This window comes from Helianthus annuus, chromosome 7 (assembly GCF_002127325.2).
Source record: "Helianthus annuus cultivar XRQ/B chromosome 7, HanXRQr2.0-SUNRISE, whole genome shotgun sequence".
Taxonomy (NCBI): domain Eukaryota; kingdom Viridiplantae; phylum Streptophyta; class Magnoliopsida; order Asterales; family Asteraceae; genus Helianthus; species Helianthus annuus.
The window spans coordinates 136,488,088-136,510,879 of record NC_035439.2 but is presented as its reverse complement, the minus strand read 5'-3'; the positions used below and the strand labels follow the sequence as shown (position 1 = coordinate 136,510,879).

Here is a 22,792-nt window from a genome sequence, read left to right as displayed (position 1 = left end):
TATACAAAACCTAGACACACGTTATGTTTATGCAATGTTCATATTATAATCATGCATGTAACATGTTTATAGCATACCTAAATTACACCTTGAACCCTAAAATCATGCTTAATTTTAAGTTAAAGGCATAAAATAACAACTGAGGGTTAAAAATTAAAAAAAAAAGTTAATTGTCTTACGGTCCGCAAAAGGGTCTGGACGGGCATAATTCCCACCAGCTCGCGAATTAAGTCCGGTTTTCACCTTTCCAACCACACAAACTGTCAACTAACTCATTAAAACCATAATACCATATTATAAATACCCATCCTCCACACCTCCACACTCTCTAATCACTCTCAAATCCTCCTAAATCTTCAAAACTTTCAAGTGTTGGCATATTATACCCAAGTCCAAAACAATGAGTTTTGGACCTTCTTCTTCATCATTTCTTCTTATTTCTTGCTTTCAACCTACATGGATAACCTCTAGGAGTGTTACCACAAGTTTACCATGGTAAACCAAGTTGGTACATCACCATTTTGAGGTCCAAAGTTAGGTTTAATTTCTGTTTTGCTTAAAAACTTAAATACTTGTTCATTTTTTTTAAAACTCTGTGACATCTTCAAGTTCCCAACAAATCCCTATGTTGGATAGGTTTGGATTGAAGAATGTTCCAGAAATGTTGTGCTTTTAAGTTCACATTTCAAATAATCTAAGTCACCAAGTAGCTTTCAAGTAATCAAAGTGGACTAACTATACCAAGTCTCCAACCATTACCATGTTGGAAGCACTCGTCTAGTTAAACCCAATTGGTAGCTTGGTGAATTAGATAAGTCATTTACATTCTTGTACTTATATTTAAGACCATCCAAATCATCCGTATGATGATTTGTGCTTTGTTGAACTAAAGGGTTAAACCGTATCTTCAAGCGGTTACTCCACCGCCTTTACCCGTTAAGGAACCACCTCAACAACCACCACAACCACCTCCTGAGCCACCTAGGCGAAGGAGGAATGCACGGATGTCCATACGAGGGGGACCAAGATTTAGTTCCCCTCAAGCTTCAAGCACATACCCTCCTATTCCCGAAGATCCACAAATGGGTGGACCTTCACACGCGGTGCCGGAAGATGATCCCCCGCCAGTTACTTTTGCACCACCGCCACCGCCAGTGGGTTTTGAAAACCCAATACCAACATACCCAGCTTCATCTGGGTATAACCCATTTGAATATCCAACTCCTACGGATTATGGATATCAAGCCCCTTCCCAAGATCCATATCTTGAGGCAGCTCTACTTAATGCACTTTATCCTTCACCATTTCCTCCAGTATACCCAACTGGGTATCCTGTGCATGGGTATCAATACCCTACTTACCAACAACAACCTCCACCTTCACAAATTCACACTCAGCAAATCCTGCAGAGGTTGGACCAGGTTGAGCAGAAAGCGGACGAAAACAATAAAAAGAATAACAAATTTCTTAAAGGCCTTGCGAACCTCATAAAGGGCAAAAAGAAGTAGAAGTTTGTTTTATTTTATTTTGTATTGTAATTTCAATCAAGTCCCTGTGTGGACATTTCATTCCTGTATTTGGTCCCTGCGTGGACTTATTTTCTTTTCTGTAGTCCCTGCGTGGACAGTTTGTTATTTCAAGACCCGTTTAGCGCATATCTTGTAATCGCTTAGTATTTTAATGAAATTTCTTTTGGAAATTTTTATATATGTATTTTATTACATCATCTTGCCAATATCACTTCAGTTTTTAAATTGATCTGCCAAAGAAATTTCAAAAGATATTCTTAAAGGTATAACCTAGCCAATATAAATAGCTATGATGGTACAACCTTTTTAAGAAAGTGATTCCTTGTTAACATCTGAGAACATGTTAACATTCCTGGCAGTGTGATTTGAGAGACCACACTAGCTTCCAAAAGTACTTAGATTCTTCCAAGCCACCCTCATAGCCTATTTGATCACTGTGAATCATGGCTATTAACATCAAGAATGATATCTTAAAAGAACATCCGTTAAAATGTTCTGCCTTCGGGCTAATGAGTGATTCTGACAAAGATTATTATTTTATAACTTCTTGTCCAAAAAGTTATAAAATATAAGAAGCCGTTTGTGAAAATAATCGAAAGATTATAAACTACAGGGGTTAAACGTGTCAACATGTTAATTCTTACCTCTGAGTGACCTTTTAACGGACTCGGGGCTTCGTAATGTTCCAATATACTCCCAAGAATGAGTGATATCAGTTTCACGTGGTTTCGAGATCGTTACGTATTATTTCAAGATTATGGGTTAAAAGCGTCAATGTTTAGAAACTTATGATATCGGTGATCGTTTAACGAAACCGGCCCCATATGTATGACAAACATGTAAAACGGTATACAAGATTATCTTAAGTAATTGTCCCAAGTATAAATGGTTTGTGCCTTGTGCACTTAAATCAATTTTCATAAACTCTTTTCAAATGAGTCGGGTAATTGTATTTAGCAGTGTAAACTGACGTATTTTCCAAAGACTAAGTGACAGGTACCTCACAAAATTAGGTTGGAGGTACTTGGTGTCAAATAAGAGCATCTTGCAAATCCTTAGATGCCTGGAGTCTGTTATTTCAGTTTCTTGTACTTTGTTTTTATGATCCGCCTGTGGATCTCTATTACAACCAGTCTGTATATTCTTTTATTTGGACTCTTGGACACTATGGTTTGTAATAGTAATTAATTGCCAAGCCTTCCGCTGTGCTATTATATTGTGTATATTGACTATGATGATATCAACTACGTCACGATACTCCCCACCGGGCCCACCGGTAATATGTGGAAATATCGAGGTGTGACAGGTTGGTATCAGAGCCAACATTGAGTGAATTAAACAATAGCCTTTTGTGTTTAATCTCAATGACACAATAAGCACATTCCTTAGACTTCCGAGTCTAGGCAAATGACATAATCTTAATTTTCTTTTTGTCGTTTATGTTTTGCTTTACTTGTTTTGACAGGTTTGCTAATTGAAAATGTCGTCGCGCGTTCGAGGAAAAGGAAAAGGTCCTATGAGGGGAGGACCATCTAGTAATGCTGGACCCTCACACAGGCGCACTCCATCAGTGTCTTTTACTAGCTCCGATTCGCGAGACAATTGGAGACATTCATTCGAGCCTGCGAGACATTCGGTCTTGTTAAGTTCTTCACCATCGTTTCACCCTTCCTTTGGGCCGCCTATTCAAGATGAGCCCCAACATTCTCACCATTCCCAACATTCACACCATTCACATCATTCATATCACTCTTTACACTCTCATTCTTTTCACCATTCTGACTCAACTTATTCCCCGACCCAATTTAACCCAAACGATTATATTAACGAACCACTAGGTTATAATCCTTTAGGACCCGAGGACCACTTCTCCCAAGATATGGAGATGGATGATGATCCTGATCCAGAGCCGCCAACCGGGACACCAACTCATCCCATCAGTATCTCCAGCGATTCTCCTTATCAAGGCCCCCGACTCATGGGCTGAAAGGTGGAACATGTACCAATGGGAATTTACCCCTTCTTTCCATAACTCTCCTCCTCAACCTCCATTGGAGGAACCGTATCTTCAAGCGGTTACTCCACCGCCTTTACCTGTTGAGGAACCACCTCAACAACCACCACAACCACCTCCTGAGCCACCTAGGCGAAGGAGGAATGCATGGATGTCCGTGCGAGGGGGACCAAGATTTAGTTCCCCTCAAGCTTCAAGCACATACCCTCCTATTCTCGAAGATCCACAAATGGGTAGACCTTCACACGCGGTGCCGGAAGATGATCCCCCACCAGTTACTTTTGCACCACCACCACCGCCAGTGGGTTTTGAAAACCCAATACCAACATACCCAACTTCATCTGGGTATAACCCATTTGAATATCCAACTCCTACGGATTATGGATATCAAGCCCCTTCCCAAGATCCATATCTTGAGGCAGCTCTATTTAATACACTTTATCCTTCACCATTTCCTCCAGTATACCCAACTGGGTATCCTGTGCATGGGTATCAATACCCTACTTACCAGCAGCAACCTCCACCTTCATAAATTCACACTCAGCAAATCCTGCAGAGGTTAGACCAGGTTGAGCAGAAAGCGGACGAAAACAATAAAAAGCATAACAAATTTCTTAAAGGCCTTGAGAACCTCATAAAGGGCAAAAAGAAGTAGAAGTTTGTTTTATTTTATTTTGTATTATAATTTCAATCAAGTCCCTGCGTGGACATTTCATTCCTGTATTTGGTCCCTGCGTGGACTTATTTTCTTTTCTGTAGTCCCTGCGTGGACAGTTTGTTATTTCAAGACCAGTTTAGGGCATATCTTGTAATCGCTTAGTATTTTAATGAAATTTCTTTTGGAAGTTTTTATATATGTATTTTATTACATCATCTTGCCAATATCACTTCAGTTTTTAAATTGACCTGCCAAAGAAATTTCAAAAGATATTCTTAAAGGTATAACCTAGCCAATATAAATAGCTATGATGGTACAACCTTTTTAAGAAAGTGATTCCTTGTTAACATCTGAGAACATGTTAACATTCCTGGCAGTGTGATTTGAGAGACCACACTAGCTTCCAAAAGTACTTGGATTCTTCCAAGCCACCCTCATGGCCTATTTGATCACTGTGAATCATGGCTATTAACATCAAGAATGATATCTTAAAAGAACATCCGTTAAAATGTTCTGCCTTCAGGCTAATGAGTGATTCTGACAAAGATTGTTATATTTTATAACTTCTTGTCCAAAAAGTTATAAAATATAAGAAGCCGTTTGTGAAAATAATCGAAAGATTATAAACTACAGGGGTTAAACGTGTCAACATGTTAATTCTTACCTCTGAGTGACCTTTTAACGAACCCGGGGCTTCATAATGTTCAAATATACTCCCAAGAATAAGTGATATCAGTTTCACGTGGTTTCGAGATCGTTATGTATTATTTCAAGATTAAGGGTTAAAAGCGTCAATGTTTAGAAACTTATGAGATCGGTGATCGTTTAACGAAACCGGCCCCATATGTATGACAAACATGTAAAACGGTATACAATATTATCTTAAATAATTGTCCCAAGTATAAATGGTTTGTGCCTTGTGCACTTAAATCAATTTTCACAAACTCTTTTCAAATGAGTCGGTTAATTGTATTTACCAGTGTAAACTGACGTGTTTTCCAAAGACTAAGTGACAGGTAACTCATGAAATTAGGCTGGAGCTACTTGGTGTCAAATAATAGGATCTTGCAAATCCTTAGATGCCTAGAGTATGTTATTTCAGTTTCTTGTATTTTGTTTTTATGATCCGCCTGTGGATCTCTATTACAACCAATCTGTATATTCTTTTATTTGGACTCTCGGACACTATGGTTTGTATTAGTAATTAATTGCCAAGCCTTCCGCTGTGCTATTATATTGTGTATATTGACTATGATGATATCAACTACGTCACGATACTCCCCACCGGTAATATGTGGAAATATCGGTGTGTGACACCAAATGAGTATTTAAGCAAAGGTGGATTTTTTTTGTATTTTCAAAATTATGAATTCCCAAATACATTCACGTCATCAAACTCCATGAACTCACATACCTTTGTTTATCCTTTTTGGATAACTTGGTGAATTCCATCCTTCCGAAATCAACTCACGCTTTTGCGGAATTACCTACGCAAATCGTGAGTATACTTGACCCATTTACACTTTAAAACACTTTGGGTTGCAATATGTATCATTATGAAACTCACAATCACACATACAATCATGCTTAAACAAACACTCAATCCATCAACATATATGCTACTTGTTATGCTATTTGTTATACATGCTAGGACACGTTATGTGCATGCTATCTATCATTAACTTTCAAAAGCCTCCCTTAACATTTATAGCGCTATAAGAGTAGCACACCACCGTTGTGGGTCATTGTTAAGTAATCATTCTTTATGGTCTTATTCATGACGATGATATGATTACGTTATTGGACACTTTGGTTTGATTTATAGTTCATGCAAGCTAGTATGATTCATATAACATAGTATACATTTGACATGTGGATTTGAGACTTTTCTATACTTATGCTATGTGGACAAACTTGTATGCTCACCGACTATTTTGTATTGACATATATTTTAATACATGTTGCAGGAAATTGATGACGATATGACAAGAAATCTATTTAGGGTGGACTAGAGACTCACTAGAAACTTTATTTACGAATTTTGTACTTGTTATGTTTCAATTTAAAATGTGTTGTACTTTCAATCTCAAGACAATGTAACCTTTGGTGATGGAATGAAATTTGGTATTTAAATTATTGTCACAATTATAGTGTTATGTTGTCTTTGAACAATCTCGTTCTTCTCACTCCGATGTTTCTGCCATTGGTTGGGGTGTGACACAAACGAACATGAACAAAAAAAAAATTGTTCGGTTAGTTAAATGAACGAACATGAACAGATGTCTCGTTCGTTTAATTGTGTTCGTGAACGTTCTGTAAGGTGTTAATGAACATGCTCGTGAACATTCGTTCATTTGCATTCGTTTATGTTCGTTTGTTTGTGTTTTAATTAAAGATTTTTATACTTTCGTATATTTTATCTATTTTTTTATATTATATTATTTAATTTTTATTTATTTTATTACCCTAATAATTAAACAAGGAAACCTTATTTCCACCTTGTTTATGCACCATTCCCTTTTCGTTTCTCATTATTTACATTGGCGAATACGATCGACATCTGTTCCACAATTAGAGTTTTAAGTTCTAGTGCTACTCTCTACACCATCTACCTTTAGCCTTCGTCGTGTTCGCTAAATTTATTTGTGTTCGTGAACACGCTCATTTTCTTAATGAACGAACACAAACATAAAATCTTATTCAACAAGTGTATATGAACCGTTCGTGAAGACATTTATTTCCTTAATGAACGAACACGAACAAAGCCTTGTTCGTATTCGTTCTGTTCGTTTATAGCCTTAGTTGAAGCGTTAACATGTAAGTATAATTAATCAATAACATATAAAAATATAGAAAAATAAACAAAAATTATACATATAATACTTTTAGTATGCCTTCCGGTCTTTAAATATTAGAAAAATAATAAATACGGATATATGTGTAATTTTCTTTTTGTTTTTTATGTTATCAATATTTTCTTAAAAAGAGTAAATTACACGATTTGTCCTATAACTTTACATCAACTTGCACCGTCTGTCCTTTGTCTTTAGAAATTACTCCAAATGTTCTTTATTTGAAACTTTTGCACATCATATGTCCTTTACACCAACCTCCATTAATTTTCTTAATTAAGACCTCCTTATGTGAGGGCAAAATTTTCATTTTATCAATTTTATTTAAAAAACATGTATTGTCCTTTAAAATACATCGCAAGTTAAGATCTGCAGCTCATTCAATCGTCTCAAAATCTTCTCACACAACAATCTGAATTTAAACCCTAACAATCCTCACACGCACCATGGATAATCCTCCAGAAATGGAGAGAGGTATACACTTTACAAGTTAGATAGGTGAAGAGAGGTTTTTAAACTTTGTTTTGTGCAGGTTTTTATCACATTATCTGGGCTATTGACAAATTTTTTTTAACAAATAAATTGCAGACAACAAACATGAAAGCAAGTTTTTACCAAATAAATTACATACATCAGGTTTTTACATCATGTGGCTATTGATAGCAGATTTTTACCAATTGCAACAAAATATGCATACATTATATAACACCTCCAGTTACAGCAATTAAAAATAATTCCATACACATTTTTCATATAAAAGAACTAGGAATAAACACACACACACACACACATATATATATATATATAAACACGAGATTTTTTTAAAGGACAATAGATGTAATTTACATAAAAAATATCAAAATGGTATTTTTTTCCCCTCACATGAGGGGTACATGACTGGTCTTAACCAAGAAAATGGATGGGGGTTAGTGTATGGACTTGTGGTGTGCAAAAGTTCCAAATAAAGGACACTCAATGTAATTTTTAAAGACAAATGATACACAATGTAAGTTGGTGTAATTAAAGGACAACCGTGTGATTTACTCAAAATAAAATAAAATAAAATAAAACAAAACAACAAGCCGACTCGACTTTTTAGCTCAATAAAATAAATGAGTCGAGCTAAGCTGGCTTGTTTAAGTTCGTGCTCGAGCTCAACCTAGCTTGGGTCGACTACAACCCTAGTTTTAATTCTAGTTATAAGAGGACTCGCAATGGAGTTCACAGCTCCTTCTTCATACTCAAATTATAAAGAAAATATGAGATTTTGTTCATTTTCATTTCTATCCTTCTTCATATAAGAGTTTTCGCAATGAAGGATTTGGTACTAGTTCGTGCCTTATGTGGAAGAGAGGAAGGGGCGTCTAGGAACGTTATAGACATGTGAGGAGAGGGGGTGCATAAAGTCTTTAATCATGGGCGACCACCAACGGTAGGAATGTGCTTCCGTGAGAGAAAACATAAAGAGATGTGTGTAAAGGTAAGACCAAATTACTAAGGTGATTTACCCATGAAGAACTAGTTTCACTTACTTTCTATAAAATCAATTGGGTGGAGATACAATAGGAAGTTTATTTGGCTAGGAAGGATAGGAAGTGATCTTGACCATCCATTAAGTTAATCAAGGGCTAAGATTAAATCAGGGAAATTGAAAGAAAGAAAATAGGCGCGTGAGTTTGTTCAAGGGCATTCTAGTCAATTCAAGCTAATAGTTTCTCTCTCCTCCAATCCCCCCCATTTTTTAAACGTTAATAACTCTTTCATACGACATTATTTTTTTATAAAAATTGCATCAAAAAAACGAGCGTTTTTTTATCTTTAAAACGAGTATACTATTGCTATATTTTAAAAAAAAATTTAACCCAGTTGCGTAAAACGCAATAGAAAAACCACGTAAAACGCAATGAAAAAAAAACCCTAAAAAATGACATTTTTCTAAAACGCAATGCACCAAAAACACAAAGAAATGACTTAGTTGTAAAACGCAATGGCCAGAAAATACATAAAAAGTGTTTTACCTAAAACGCAATGCACCAAAAACACAAAGAAATGACTTATTTGTAAAACGCAATGGCCAGAATACACTTAAAATGTCTGTTTTCTAAAACGCAATGGACTGAAAACACATAAAAAAGTGTTTTACCTAAAACGCAATGCACCAAAAACACAAAGAAATGTCTTATATGTAAAACGCAATGGCCAGAAAACACTTAAAAATGACTAATTCTAAAACGCAATGGACTGAAAACACCTAAAAAATGTGTTTTACCTAAAACGCAATGACTAAAAACACTTAAAAATGTGTTTTTTTCTAAAACGCAATAGCCAGAAACCACATAAAACTCTCTTATTTCTAAAACGCAATGGACACATAAAACTGTCTGTCACTGTGAACTGTCTGAATTGTCTACGAATTACTGTCTTCGAAATGAGCCGATTTCTGGAAAATCAATTTTTCTGATGCGTTTTTAGCCAGGGGCTCTGCCCCTTGGACCCCGCCAGGGGCTGCCGCCCCTAGGACCCCGCTACCGGGGGCTGCCGCCCCCGGACCCCCGCAAAGATCGTAAAACGCAATGACTAAATCAAAAACCCAGATCATGAAAATGAAATTAAAGAATTTCTTACATGGATTGAAGCCGATTTCTTCATCAATTGACGAAAATTGAATGATAGAAACACTTATCAACACTCGAATCGAACGAATCGAGTGATTATCTCCAAAATCACCGGAAAAACGAGATTTTTTTATGAAATTAAACTGGGTTTTCTTCAAAAAAAAGCTGAAGAACACGTTGATTGGGTTCTGATTCATTGATTGGTGATGAAAATCGCACTATAATGTAGTGATTATTGAGATAGAAAGTGAAGAAATAGTTGAAGATGGTGGGTTTTGAAAATGGTGGGTTTTTGAATTTACTGGGTTTTGAAAAAGGAAGAAGAAGGAGTTGGATTGACTAAAATACCCTTTCTCTTTATTTTAAAATTTGCCACATGTCATAATCCTATGGCTTCCTATCCTTCCTAGCGAAAATTAACTTCCTATTTGATCTTTTCCCTGTTTTCTTAAACTGTTTAAGTTCAATAAGAACATTTTTTTTTTTATAATATTATGTTTTATAAAAAGCCATTAAACCATTTATGTGGCATTTGACTATTAGACTATGTATTTTATGGATGCTTGTGGGGTTTAACATTAAAGATGTTCTATAACAAAATAATTTTCTTGTTGGTACAAATTAAGAGTGTAAATGAATCGACATGTTCATAAGTTAGGGGAGATCTGCTCACTAAAAGTCCAAATCAAGTTAAACTTACACTAGTTTGAGCCTAAATTGGAACCTATTTAATAAACAAACCAAGAACCGCACTTCATATGTCAAATTTGACTAGACCTGTGAGTCTAAACGAATCTAATGTTTAACTAATAATAATTTTTATGTAACATATAATAAATATTGTTATATAGCTATGATAAGATGACTAAATAACCCATACCATTCTATATATAAAATTATATTCTTAAACAATTTCATATGTAAAAGAAAGTTAAACCAAACTAAACTCGAGCTTGAAAAATAATAAGTGAGTCATGTTCGAGGTATAGTCTAATGTAACACCTCGAATTTTTGTGTCCAATAATGTGTTAACACGTGTCATTTGTTTACACGTGGCATTTATATTAAATAAAGGACTAATTTTGACAAACCTTGAAAGTATATAAATTCGAGGGTTATAAATGTCAACAAGGGTAAATATACTGTATAGTAACCCTAAATAACGCTTGAACCTTCAAACGAATAAATCATAGATCGTACGGAAACGAAACGCGGAAGAAAGTGAGAGATTACGAGCTACAGGGGTTAACTGTGTCAACATGTTTAATATTACCTCTGAGTGACCCTTTAACGTTCCCAAGGCTTCGTAACAGTATTATACGCTCACTAGAATATACTGTATAAATTCCGCGAAGTTCCGTCTTAAAACGAAAGAGTTATACTCAAATTCGTATGAGAAGGGTTAAAAGCGTCAACAGTGAAAGTTAAGGCTTTCCAAAATAATTAATAAACTAACCGGGGACTTAACAACGCGGGTAAATAACACGAGGTCCTTAGTTGTAATTAACCGAGGGCCAAACCGCAAAGTTACCCCTTCAAACCCGAAAGGTCAGGTAAATCATTACGAAAGATTTCGTTATTAATTACTAGGATTTCGTAATCATTTCAAAAGATTTTAAAAATCTGAAAAACAGGCCCCACGCGACCCGCATTGCATTTGTGGTTAAGTTGAGGCGGGCCGCGAGCCTCCTCTTTTACTCGCCTGATATTTAAAACCCAGGCGGCCCGCATTAGAAACGCATGGAACTCCCATGCGGGCCGCATTAGACGCCCAGATGCAGAATGTTTGGACAGACTTGCCTTTTGAGCTTGTGAACGATCAAATCTTCAATTAATGAAGCATGGGCGCCCCCTACTCGACCCATACACCTTAGGGACACCTGCCCATGATCCATGATCAGTATAGGCCAATGTGGAATGATCTTGGGGTTCATTTTTCACTATAAAAGGCCATGTTGTGGTTACAACATTCACACAACTCAAAACACAATTACTGATCATTCTAAGAAGCTCCCAAGCATCCATCTCTGCTCTATAAGCAAGACTCAACTTCTGTAAGTGATCTAACCCTTTGTGGTTTCACATTTCCTTAGTAAATGGCTAAGAACCAAACCGCCGTAAATACGGTTTAACTTTAAAATAACTCAGTGATGGTTCAGTCTTATGACGAATCAAAAGTGGTTATAAGTTGGTATCAATGTGGGTAATAAACCTCTAAAAGGGTTCCCCCTGATCACCACTCTAACTATGTCAAATATCGAGTCAAACGTGCGGTTAAAAAGTCAACAGAAAGCTATTTTAGCGATTTATGCATAATCTGTAATGTATATGTTATGAAACCTGTTTTGACACTTATAAAACATGATATTAAGTATATAAACTTGTTTGCGCTCGTTTGAATCGATCATTTGCTATATTGAACCGGTTCGGAGCCGAATGTCGCAAAAGTTTGACTTTTGCTTTGACTTCAGTTCTGACCCGTTTTAGTGAGGTATAGATATACCTTAGGACTCTCTTAGGACCAGGTCACATGTTGGTATAAACCTCTGTGATCGGTTCATGAGTTATCCGAGTCTTTTGCGCATTTCCGTCATTCGCCTAAAAGTTGACCGTAACGGCCTTTTGAAATTAAAACGAGTATTTCGGACACGTGAACAGACCAAAACCTTTCTTATTAAATTATAAGCATGTCCTTAAAGTTTCACGTCAATCCGAGGTCTAGAATGAGAGTTATGCTAATTAGCGCAATTTAAATAAACTTTTGTAATAAACGGCGCAATTAGCATAACACCTATCTAAACCAAGATTTCGTCACCAAAACTTTTACCCACTGTATTAAAATAATATTTTGGGAATTTTAAAGATTTTTAATAATTTTTACCTCGCTCATAACCTGCGGTTATGGCTACGGTTCGGTAAATACCGAATATGCCCTTTTCGGCCAAAACATGAGTTCTACAAGGTCTTTTAACCCGATTCCAGTTGCTACTGGTTTTAAATAATAAATAAAGTATTTTAAGCTTTATAAGCTGTTCGGGAAACTCAGATTTCCTGTAGAACTCGAAAAGCCCTTTTAAAGTCTTTAAAATGACCGAAAAGCCCCTACGGGGCATAATACTAACTTAAACTCGTTACGGGCGTCACGGAAGGTATCCTACTGATACCACAACCCATTTAAGGCATATTGACTTTGGAAATAAGCGTACGACTCTCATGATTAACCGTTTCGCCTATTGCGCGCACGGTTCGGCTTATGAAACTAGTTTTCATAAATTAGCCGATACGGGTCAAATTATATTATTTGGACCCCAAAATCCAGAGTGTGAACCATAAACCCACTTAAAACAAGTCTCTGAACTTGTTGGGTCAGAATCGCACTCCATTCTCGGTTTTCGCCTTTTCGCGCGATTAAACCATATCTATATATAACGGAACCAACCGGTCTAGGCTACGGCCATTATAACGACTCGTTAGGATTCTAAGAGGTTAATTAAAACCTTCGTTCCAGATTAGGAGCCCCAGTAAAAGCTATCGGTGATTTAATCCAAATTAAGGAAATATACTTGCAAAGGTAAATACTTTAACTTATTTCCCCTATATGGGCTTGGGTTACGGTATATTAATACCGCTTGATTGAGCATTATATTCATCCATCGCTTAGGTGGTTAATTAAATAATATGATCGGCTCATTTAAACAGTTTTGTTGCTTAAAAGCCTTTGGGGGGTTTAATGACCGTTGTCCCGGATATCCTTGGCATCATTTTACGAAATGGCCACGACCATCGACATCCCGGTGTAGGCGTACACCCGGTATATAGTGTCGACATTAAATTAAAAGACGTAGCCGTTGGTTTTTATACTACGGTTTTACGCAAACGTGGTGTGTCTATAAATCTTTAACCCGGCACGACCCGGGCTACTGAACGCATAAAAGAACATGTAAAACGTTCACAAGATTTTATAATAATTTTCCCAAGTTATAAAAGAGTTTGTGCCTTGTGCATTCAAATCAATTTTTAATAAACATTTTCAAATGTGTCAGTTGAATGTATTTACCAGTGTAAACTGACGTATTTTCCCCAAAAAGATTAAGTGCAGGTACTAGACGAAATTGGCTGGTATTAGCTGCCTAAGCATCACGAATAGTCTCGCAAACTCGATGCCGTATCTGAATGAACAATATTTATTTATTTTGATCCGTTGTGGATATATTCAACTTCTGTAATACATTTGATATTACAAGCAGAGGTTGAAGTTTATATATTTATCTTATGCTTCCGCTGTGCATTACATAATTGTGTGGTTTGACTATATTGTTGCCAACATCGTCACGGTAATCCCCCACCGGGCCCACCGGCGAGACACGTGGAAATCGGGGTGTGACCAGGTTGGTATCAGAGCCAACATTGAGTGAATTAAACACATTAGGCATTGTGTTTAATCTCAATGACACAATTGCACATACTTGAGTCTAGACAAGAACTTAGGACAAATTCGGATTAATACTCCTTTTTGTCTTTATTTTCCTTTCGATTTTAATAAGTTTTGGAGCAGGAAAATGCCACCTGTTATATTCCGAGGAAGAGGAAGGGGACGAAGAGGCAGAGGAGAAATCGTGACACATCACGATAACGAAGCTGGACCATCTGGTACAAGACATCCTTCGATGACACGGAGCGAAGAGCCACAACGACGAAGGGATCTTTACGAACCCGCGAGGCATTCCACCTCGCACAGCTCGACGCCATCCTACCGGCACTCCTTTGGGCCAAACTCGGAAAATGATCCCAACAACCCACAACCTTCCTTCATACCTCTACAACGTTCGGTATCGACCCGGAATTATGACGACCCTACTCCCTACTACATAGGTCAGTTTAATCCAGCTGACTACATACAGGAACCTTCAGGTTTTGTTTCACTAGGGCCACAAGACCACTTTTCTGAAGATCCCATGGAGGAAGATGAGGATCCTACTGAACCAGCTCGTGGTACGCCCACGCATCCGATAGAAGTCTCTGATGGGTCATCCTTCCATGGCACACCCTATCAGGGACCAGACAGTTTCCAAGCGTTGTTTGACCGACATGAGTGGTACTACACGCCACCTCAACAGACATCACAACAACCGCGACATCCACAGGATCCCTCTGAGGATTCACGCTTTGAGGCAGTTACGCCACCACCTCCGCCACCGGCGCAACCAGTAATACCTGATCCGCCAAGGCGTAGGAGGACGAATGCTCGTATGTCTACACGAGGAGGAGGGGGTATCCACTTCAGCACTCCTCGACATTCTAGTAGTAGCCACTATCCGCCACTACAAGAAGAAGGACCTTCAAGTCCTATACAGGAGGCGAACTCCGCACCAGCTGCACAAAATTCGCCACCATTTGGGTATGACCAACCCATACCTGCTTATACGGGTCCAACGGCTTACAACCCGTTCGAACCATCACAAGCACAATACAACTACGGCTATGAGCGCGACCCATATGTGGTGTCGGCAAGATATAATGCGCGCTACCCTGACGGAGCACATGGAAACATGGGACCACCGGACTACTCAGCTCATGGGTATCCAATACCTCCCAGACCTTCCGTTCCGCATCAAGCGCCACAACCACGTTTCTCTCTTCCTGAACAGGAAGAAATACTCCATCGACTAGATCGTGTGGAGAGAGAGTTCGAAGAAGAGAAAAAGAGCCACCGAGGATTTCTCAAAGGCTTGGCGAACCTACTAAAGGGCAAAAAGAAGAAACGTGACCATTAGCCCTTGATAGTTGTACTAATATAATTTCCACTTTGAAATAAGTCCCTGCGTGGACAACTTATAGTATTCAGTCCCTACGTGGACTTATCTTTAGTCCTTGCATGGACATCTATCTTGTATTAGTCCCTGCGTGGACTTGTCACTTGTTTTTAAAACCTCTATGGAGGTATGTACTATTTAAAAGACCCGTTTAGGGCAATATGTAATTGTATTTGAGATTTTGGAATGTATGTTATAAGTTTTGTTTTAATATGTATAAAATAAATCAAAACCATTCCTTTTATATTGATCTGCCTAGATAAGAATCTTAAAAGGTGAAACCTAGCTTGGTGTCTTTTAAGATCCAGTCAAGATGGTACGACCTAATTGAAAAGATTCTGATTCCCTGTTAACCTCTGTACGCATGTTAACAATCATGGCAGATGTGATTCGTTAGAAATCACACCCGTCATTCTTATACAATAATCCTTTAAGGATTTCAAAGCCCAACTAAATGATTTATAAATCATGGGTTAAATCATCAATGAAGATGATTATTTATAAACATCCAATTGTGATGTAACATCCATTAAGAGATGTAGTGCCTACGGGCCAACATTATTAAAACATCCATTAGTGATGTAATGCCTACGGGCCAGTATTATTAAAACATCCATTAGTGATGTAGTGCCTACGGGCCAGTATTATTAAAACATCCATTAGAGATGTAGTGCCTACGGGCCAACTATGTTAAAACATCCATTAGAGATGTAGTGCCTACGGGCCAACTATATTAAAACATCCATTAGAGATGTAGTGCCTACGGGCCAACTATATTAAGACATCCATTAGAGGTGTAGTGCCTATGGGCCGTAATAATTGTCTTATAAAGACAAAAGGCAGTGGTAGTCTATGACTCTCTGTCAGAAAGAGATAAAAGAACTACGGTTCAAATCTCTATGCCTTTGATTCTCTGAAATCTCGGCTAAAATTATAAAACATCCTCGTGATTAGGCTTTATGCCGCCAATACTATTTATATAGCTGAAATAGGATATATTCAAATCCTAATATTGTAATGAAATAATAAGTTAACCGAATATGGTCTCTGTACCATGGTTGACAAATTGTCATAAAAGACAATTATATAATAATCGCCTGAATAAAATTTTATTATCTTCTGTAACAGATTCAAGTTACAATGGCGGATCCCAACGGAGAAAATAGCCATACTAATGATGATGAATACGACAATGCGCAAGTGCATCTGACAGGCGCACAGCTAAAGGCTCTGATTGACAATGCTGTTCAGGCAGCTCTTGATCGTCAATATACTGAGTCCCAAGGCAGAACCGTGTCAAAACCACCCTCTAAACCAAAGACACACTCCAAACCACCCTCTCAACCCAAGAAAGATGACGACAAACACTCGTCCACTGAGCACAGCGTTCATCGCGATAGAGAATATACTGATGCATCCAGTGCTAAGGGTTGCACCTACAAATATTTTGTATCTTGTAAGCCCCGGGAATTTACAGGGGAGAAAGGTGCTGTTGATTGTATCACCTGGCTAGATGAGATGGACACTATTGTGGACATCAGCGGGTGTGCAGCGAGGGATGTGGTGAAATATGTGTCCCAATCATTTAAGGGCGAGGCCCTGGCATGGTGGAGGGCGTTGGTGCAGGCATCTGGTAAATCTGCTTTGTACAAGATGACATGGGAGGAATTTATTGCTCTCATTAAGGAAAACTACTGCCCTCAACATGAGGTTGAGAAGATCGAGGCTGACTTTGTGTCACTGGTGATGACGAACCTGGACTGCCAGGCATATTTGACGAGTTTCAATACAATGTCTCGTCTGGTCCCATACCTTGTGACACCAGAACCTCGAAGAATCGCCCGTTTTATTGGGGGCTTGGAGCCCGCAATAAAGGCGAGTGTAAAGGCCTCTCGGCCGACGACCTTCAGGTCAGTTACTGACCTCTCCTTGTCTCTCACCTTAGACGCTGTCCGTCTGAGGACACTAAGGAACAAGGAGGCTGAGAAGAGAAAACGTGAGGATGATACCTCACGAAGATCAGGGAAGAAGCACCGTGGAAACGGTGAAGGCAAAAGAGGGTCGGAAGCGAAGAAAGATGGGCAAGCTGGTGAAAGGCCCAACTGCAAGATCTGCAAGAAACCCCACTCTGGGAAGTGCAGATTTGCATCAAACTCACAGTCACAATCAAAGACTCCTTCCTGTGGACTATGCAAGTCCAAGGATCATAAGACTGTGGAGTGCAAAAAGATCAAGGATGCAACCTGCTACGGTTGTAACGAAAAGGGGCATATCAAGAGTAACTGCCCAAAGTATGCCAAGAAGGCGGAAGAGACAAAGAATTCAAATGCGAGAGTTTTTCGCATGGATGCAAAGGAAGCGGTCCAGAACGACAATGTGCTTACAGGTACTTTCCTCGTAAATAATATATTTGCAAGAGTACTATTCGATTCTGGCGCTGATAAATCCTTTGTAGACCAGAAATTTTGCCAACTACTAAATATGCCTATCAAAACCCTTGATATGAAATACGAAGTAGAGTTAGCAGACGGCACGATAGAAACCGTCTCAACTGTTCTAGAAGGATGTGAAATGTCCATTAGGAACCATTCTTTTCCTTTATCTCTACTTCCCTTCAAATTAGCGGGTTTTGACATCGTGCTAGGCATGGACTGGTTATCCCATAACCAGGCCCAAATCATTTGCGGCAAGAGGCAGATAGTTTTAAAGACTCCGAGTGGTGAATCTCTTACCATTCGAGGAGATACGCAGTACGGATTGCCCGAAGACGTATCTATGCTGAAAGCTTCAAGGTGTTTGAACAGAGGCTGTGTAATTTACATGGCTCAGGTGATAATGGAAGAACCGAAGCCGAAGATCGAGGATCTTCCTGTCATTTCTGAATATCCCGAGGTTTTTCCTGAAGAACTACCTGGTTTGCCACCAGATAGACAAGTGGAGTTCAGAATAGACATCATTCCTGGAGCAGCTCCGATAGCAAGAGCGCCTTACAGGCTAGCTCCAACGGAAATGAAAGAACTGAGGACCCAGTTGGATGAACTGCTGGCGAAAGGTTTTATCAGACCTAGTTCATCTCCCTGGGGAGCTCCTGTCCTGTTTGTAAAGAAGAAGGACGGATCGATGCGGTTGTGCATCGACTACCGAGAGCTAAACAAAGTTACCATAAAGAACAGATATCCTTTGCCGAGGATCGATGATCTGTTCGATCAGCTGCAAGGAGCGAGCTATTTCTCAAAGATCGACTTGAGGTCGGGCTATCATCAGCTAAGGGTCAGAGATGAGGATGTACATAAGACAGCATTTAGGACTCGCTATGGTCATTACGAGTTCCTAGTGATGCCTTTTGGGCTCACAAATGCACCGGCAGCGTTCATGGATCTCATGAATCGCGTCTGCAAGCCGTATTTGGACAAATTTGTCATAGTCTTCATCGACGATATCCTTATATATTCCAAGAACCAAGCTGACCACGAGAAGCACCTCCGTTGCATTCTCGAACTACTACAGCGTGAGAAACTCTACGCCAAATTCTCGAAATGCGAATTCTGGCTACGAGAGGTTCAGTTTTTAGGACACGTTGTGAGTGAGCGTGGTATCCAAGTGGATCCCGCTAAGGTAGAGGCGGTCATGAACTGGCAAGAGCCAAAGACGCCTACCGAAATTCGTAGTTTCCTAGGATTAGCAGGATACTACCGGAGGTTTATTGAAAATTTTTCGAGGATTGCTGCGCCCTTGACTTCCTTGACCAAGAAGAAAGAAAAGTACATTTGGGGCCCAAAGCAGCAAGAGTCCTTCGAAATACTGAAGCAAAAGCTAAGCAACGCACCTGTGTTGACATTACCGGAAGGTACAGATGAATTCGTAGTTTACTGCGATGCATCACACACAGGCATGGGGTGTGTGCTTATGCAGAAGGGCAAGGTGATTGCCTATGCTTCAAGGCAATTAAAAGTGCACGAAAAGAATTACACCACCCATGATTTGGAGTTGGGTGCCGTTGTATTTGCACTGAAATTATGGAGGCACTACCTTTATGGTATTAAATTTGTGATTTATTCTGATCACAAAAGCCTCCAGCACCTGTTCAACCAGAAAGAGCTGAACATGAGACAGCGCCGTTGGATGGAAACCCTGAATGACTATGACTGCGAAATCAGGTACCATCCCGGCAAGGCGAATGTAGTCGCCGATGCCTTGAGCAGGAAAGAAAGGGTAAAACCCATTCGAATCAATGCCAAGAGCATTGAAGTCAAGAACAATCTAATTGAAAGGATATTAGCTGCACAGCGAGAGGCTGTGTTGGAAGCTAACTATCCAAATGAAAAGCTGGGAGTAACTGAGGAGCAGTTGACTCTTAGCAAGGATGGAATCTTGAGGCTGAACGGACGTATATGGGTTCCGATTTATGGAGGACTACGAGATGTTGTTCTCCAGGAAGCCCATAGTTCCAAATACTCAGTTCATCCTGGTGCTGATAAGATGTACCAAGACTTAAAGGCAAATTATTGGTGGATAGGCTTGAAAAAGTCTGTAGCCGCCCACGTAGCAAAGTGCTTGACTTGTGCTCAAGTCAAAGCCGAGCACCAAAAGCCATCTGGCTTGCTACAACAGCCTGAACTTCCCGAGTGGAAGTGGGAATGCGTAACTATGGACTTCATAACCAAGTTACCCAAAACCAGGAAAGGAAACGATACAATATGGGTCATAGTCGATAGGCTGACTAAATCAGCTCATTTTCTACCCATCAAGGAGACGTATAGCTCCGATATGTTAGCCCAACTTTATGTTGATAAGATTGTAGCCTTACACGGCATACCTGTGTCTATTATCTCCGACAGGGATACTAGATACACATCTCACTTCTGGAAAAGTTTCCAGCAATCTTTGGGCACGCGTTTAAACTTTAGTACGGCTTACCATCCACAGACGGACGGTCAAAGTGAGCGTACTATCCAAACGCTAGAAGACATGCTTCGTGCATGTGCGATCGATTTAGGTGGTAACTGGGATAAGAATCTACCCCTGATCGAATTCTCCTACAATAATAGCTACCACACCAGCATAAGGGCTGCGCCTTTCGAGGCATTATACGGTAGGAAATGTAGATCGCCTGTTTGTTGGGCGGAAGTAGGAGAGGTCCAACTATCAGGACCAGAGATTGTTTTCCAGACAACGGACAAGATTGTCCAGATCCGGGAACGTCTCAAGGCTGCCCGCGATAGGCAGAAGAGCTACGCTGATCCAAAGCGTAAGGATTTTCACTTCGAAGTGGGTGAAAAGGTATTACTTAAGGTGTCACCCTGGAAGGGGGTGATGCGTTTCGGCAAGAAAGGCAAACTGAGTCCAAGATACATAGGACCTTTTGAGGTCATTGAACGTGTCGGATCAGTCGCCTATAAGTTGAACTTGCCTGAAGAGCTCAATGAAATTCACAACGTGTTCCACATCTGCAATCTCAAAAAGTGCTTCGCCGATGAATCATTGGTGATTCCACACACAGATGTGCATATAGATGAGAGCTTAAAATTTATAGAAAAACCTTTGTCGATTGAAGATCGACAGGTGAAGAAACTTCGAAGAAAGCACGTACCGATTGTAAAGGTCAAATGGGATGCTCGTAGAGGCCCTGAATATACGTGGGAAGTCGAAGCTACAATGAAAGAAAAGTACCCCTATTTATTTAAGTAAATCTCGGGTCGAGATTTATTTTAAGGGGGTGAGGATGTAACACCTCGAATTTTTGTGTCCAATAATGTGTTAACACGTGTCATTTGTTTACACGTGGCATTTATATTAAATAAAGGACTAATTTTGACAAACCTTGAAAGTATATAAATTCGAGGGTTATAAATGTCAACAAGGGTAAATATACTGTATAGTAACCCTAAATAACGCTTGAACCTTCAAACGAATAAATCATAGATCGTACGGAAACGAAACGCGGAAGAAAGTGAGAGATTACGAGCTACAGGGGTTAACTGTGTCAACATGTTTAATATTACCTCTGAGTGACCCTTTAACGTTCCCAAGGCTTCGTAACAGTATTATACGCTCACTAGAATATACTGTATAAATTCCGCGAAGTTCCGTCTTAAAACGAAAGAGTTATACTCAAATTCGTATGAGAAGGGTTAAAAGCGTCAACAGTGAAAGTTAAGGCTTTCCAAAATAATTAATAAACTAACCGGGGACTTAACAACGCGGGTAAATAACACGAGGTCCTTAGTTGTAATTAACCGAGGGCCAAACCGCAAAGTTACCCCTTCAAACCCGAAAGGTCAGGTAAATCATTACGAAAGATTTCGTTATTAATTACCAAGATTTCGTAATCATTTCAAAAGATTTTAAAAATCTGAAAAACAGGCCCCACGCGACCCGCATTGCATTTGTGGTTAAGTTGAGGCGGGCCGCGAGCCTCCTCTTTTACTCGCCTGATATTTAAAACCCAGGCGGCCCGCATTAGAAACGCATGGAACTCCCATGCGGGCCGCATTAGACGCCCAGATGCAGAATGTTTGGACAGACTTGCCTTTTGAGCTTGTGAACGATCAAATCTTCAATTAATGAAGCATGGGCGCCCCCTACTCGACCCATACACCTTAGGGACACCTGCCCATGATCCATGATCAGTATAGGCCAATGTGGAATGATCTTGGGGTTCATTTTTCACTATAAAAGGCCATGTTGTGGTTACAACATTCACACAACTCAAAACACAATTACTGATCATTCTAAGAAGCTCCCAAGCATCCATCTCTGCTCTATAAGCAAGACTCAACTTCTGTAAGTGATCTAACCCTTTGTGGTTTCACATTTCCTTAGTAAATGGCTAAGAACCAAACCGTCGTAAATACGGTTTAACTTTAAAATAACTCAGTGATGGTTCAGTCTTATGACGAATCAAAAGTGGTTATAAGTTGGTATCAATGTGGGTAATAAACCTCTAAAAGGGTTCCCCCTGATCACCACTCTAACTATGTCAAATATCGAGTCAAACGTGCGGTTAAAAAGTCAACAGAAAGCTATTTTAGCGATTTATGCATAATCTGTAATGTATATGTTATGAAACCTGTTTTGACACTTATAAAACATGATATTAAGTATATAAACTTGTTTGCGCTCGTTTGAATCGATCATTTGCTATATTGAACCGGTTCGGAGCCGAATGTCGCAAAAGTTTGACTTTTGCTTTGACTTCAGTTCTGACCCGTTTTAGTGAGGTATAGATATACCTTAGGACTCTCTTAGGACCAGGTCACATGTTGGTATAAACCTCTGTGATCGGTTCATGAGTTATCCGAGTCTTTTGTG

General features: G+C 39.2%; 1 protein-coding gene across 1 annotated transcript; it reads left to right on the top strand.

Annotated features, from left to right (window-relative positions):
* The first annotated feature begins 3,526 nt into the window (after positions 1-3,526).
* On the top strand, positions 3,527-4,075 carry LOC110866987 (extensin-like). The gene has a single exon (XM_022116131.1). The coding sequence runs from the start codon at positions 3,527-3,529 to the stop codon at positions 4,073-4,075; it is 549 nt and encodes a 182-aa protein (XP_021971823.1).
* Positions 4,076-22,792: the final 18,717 nt, after the last annotated feature.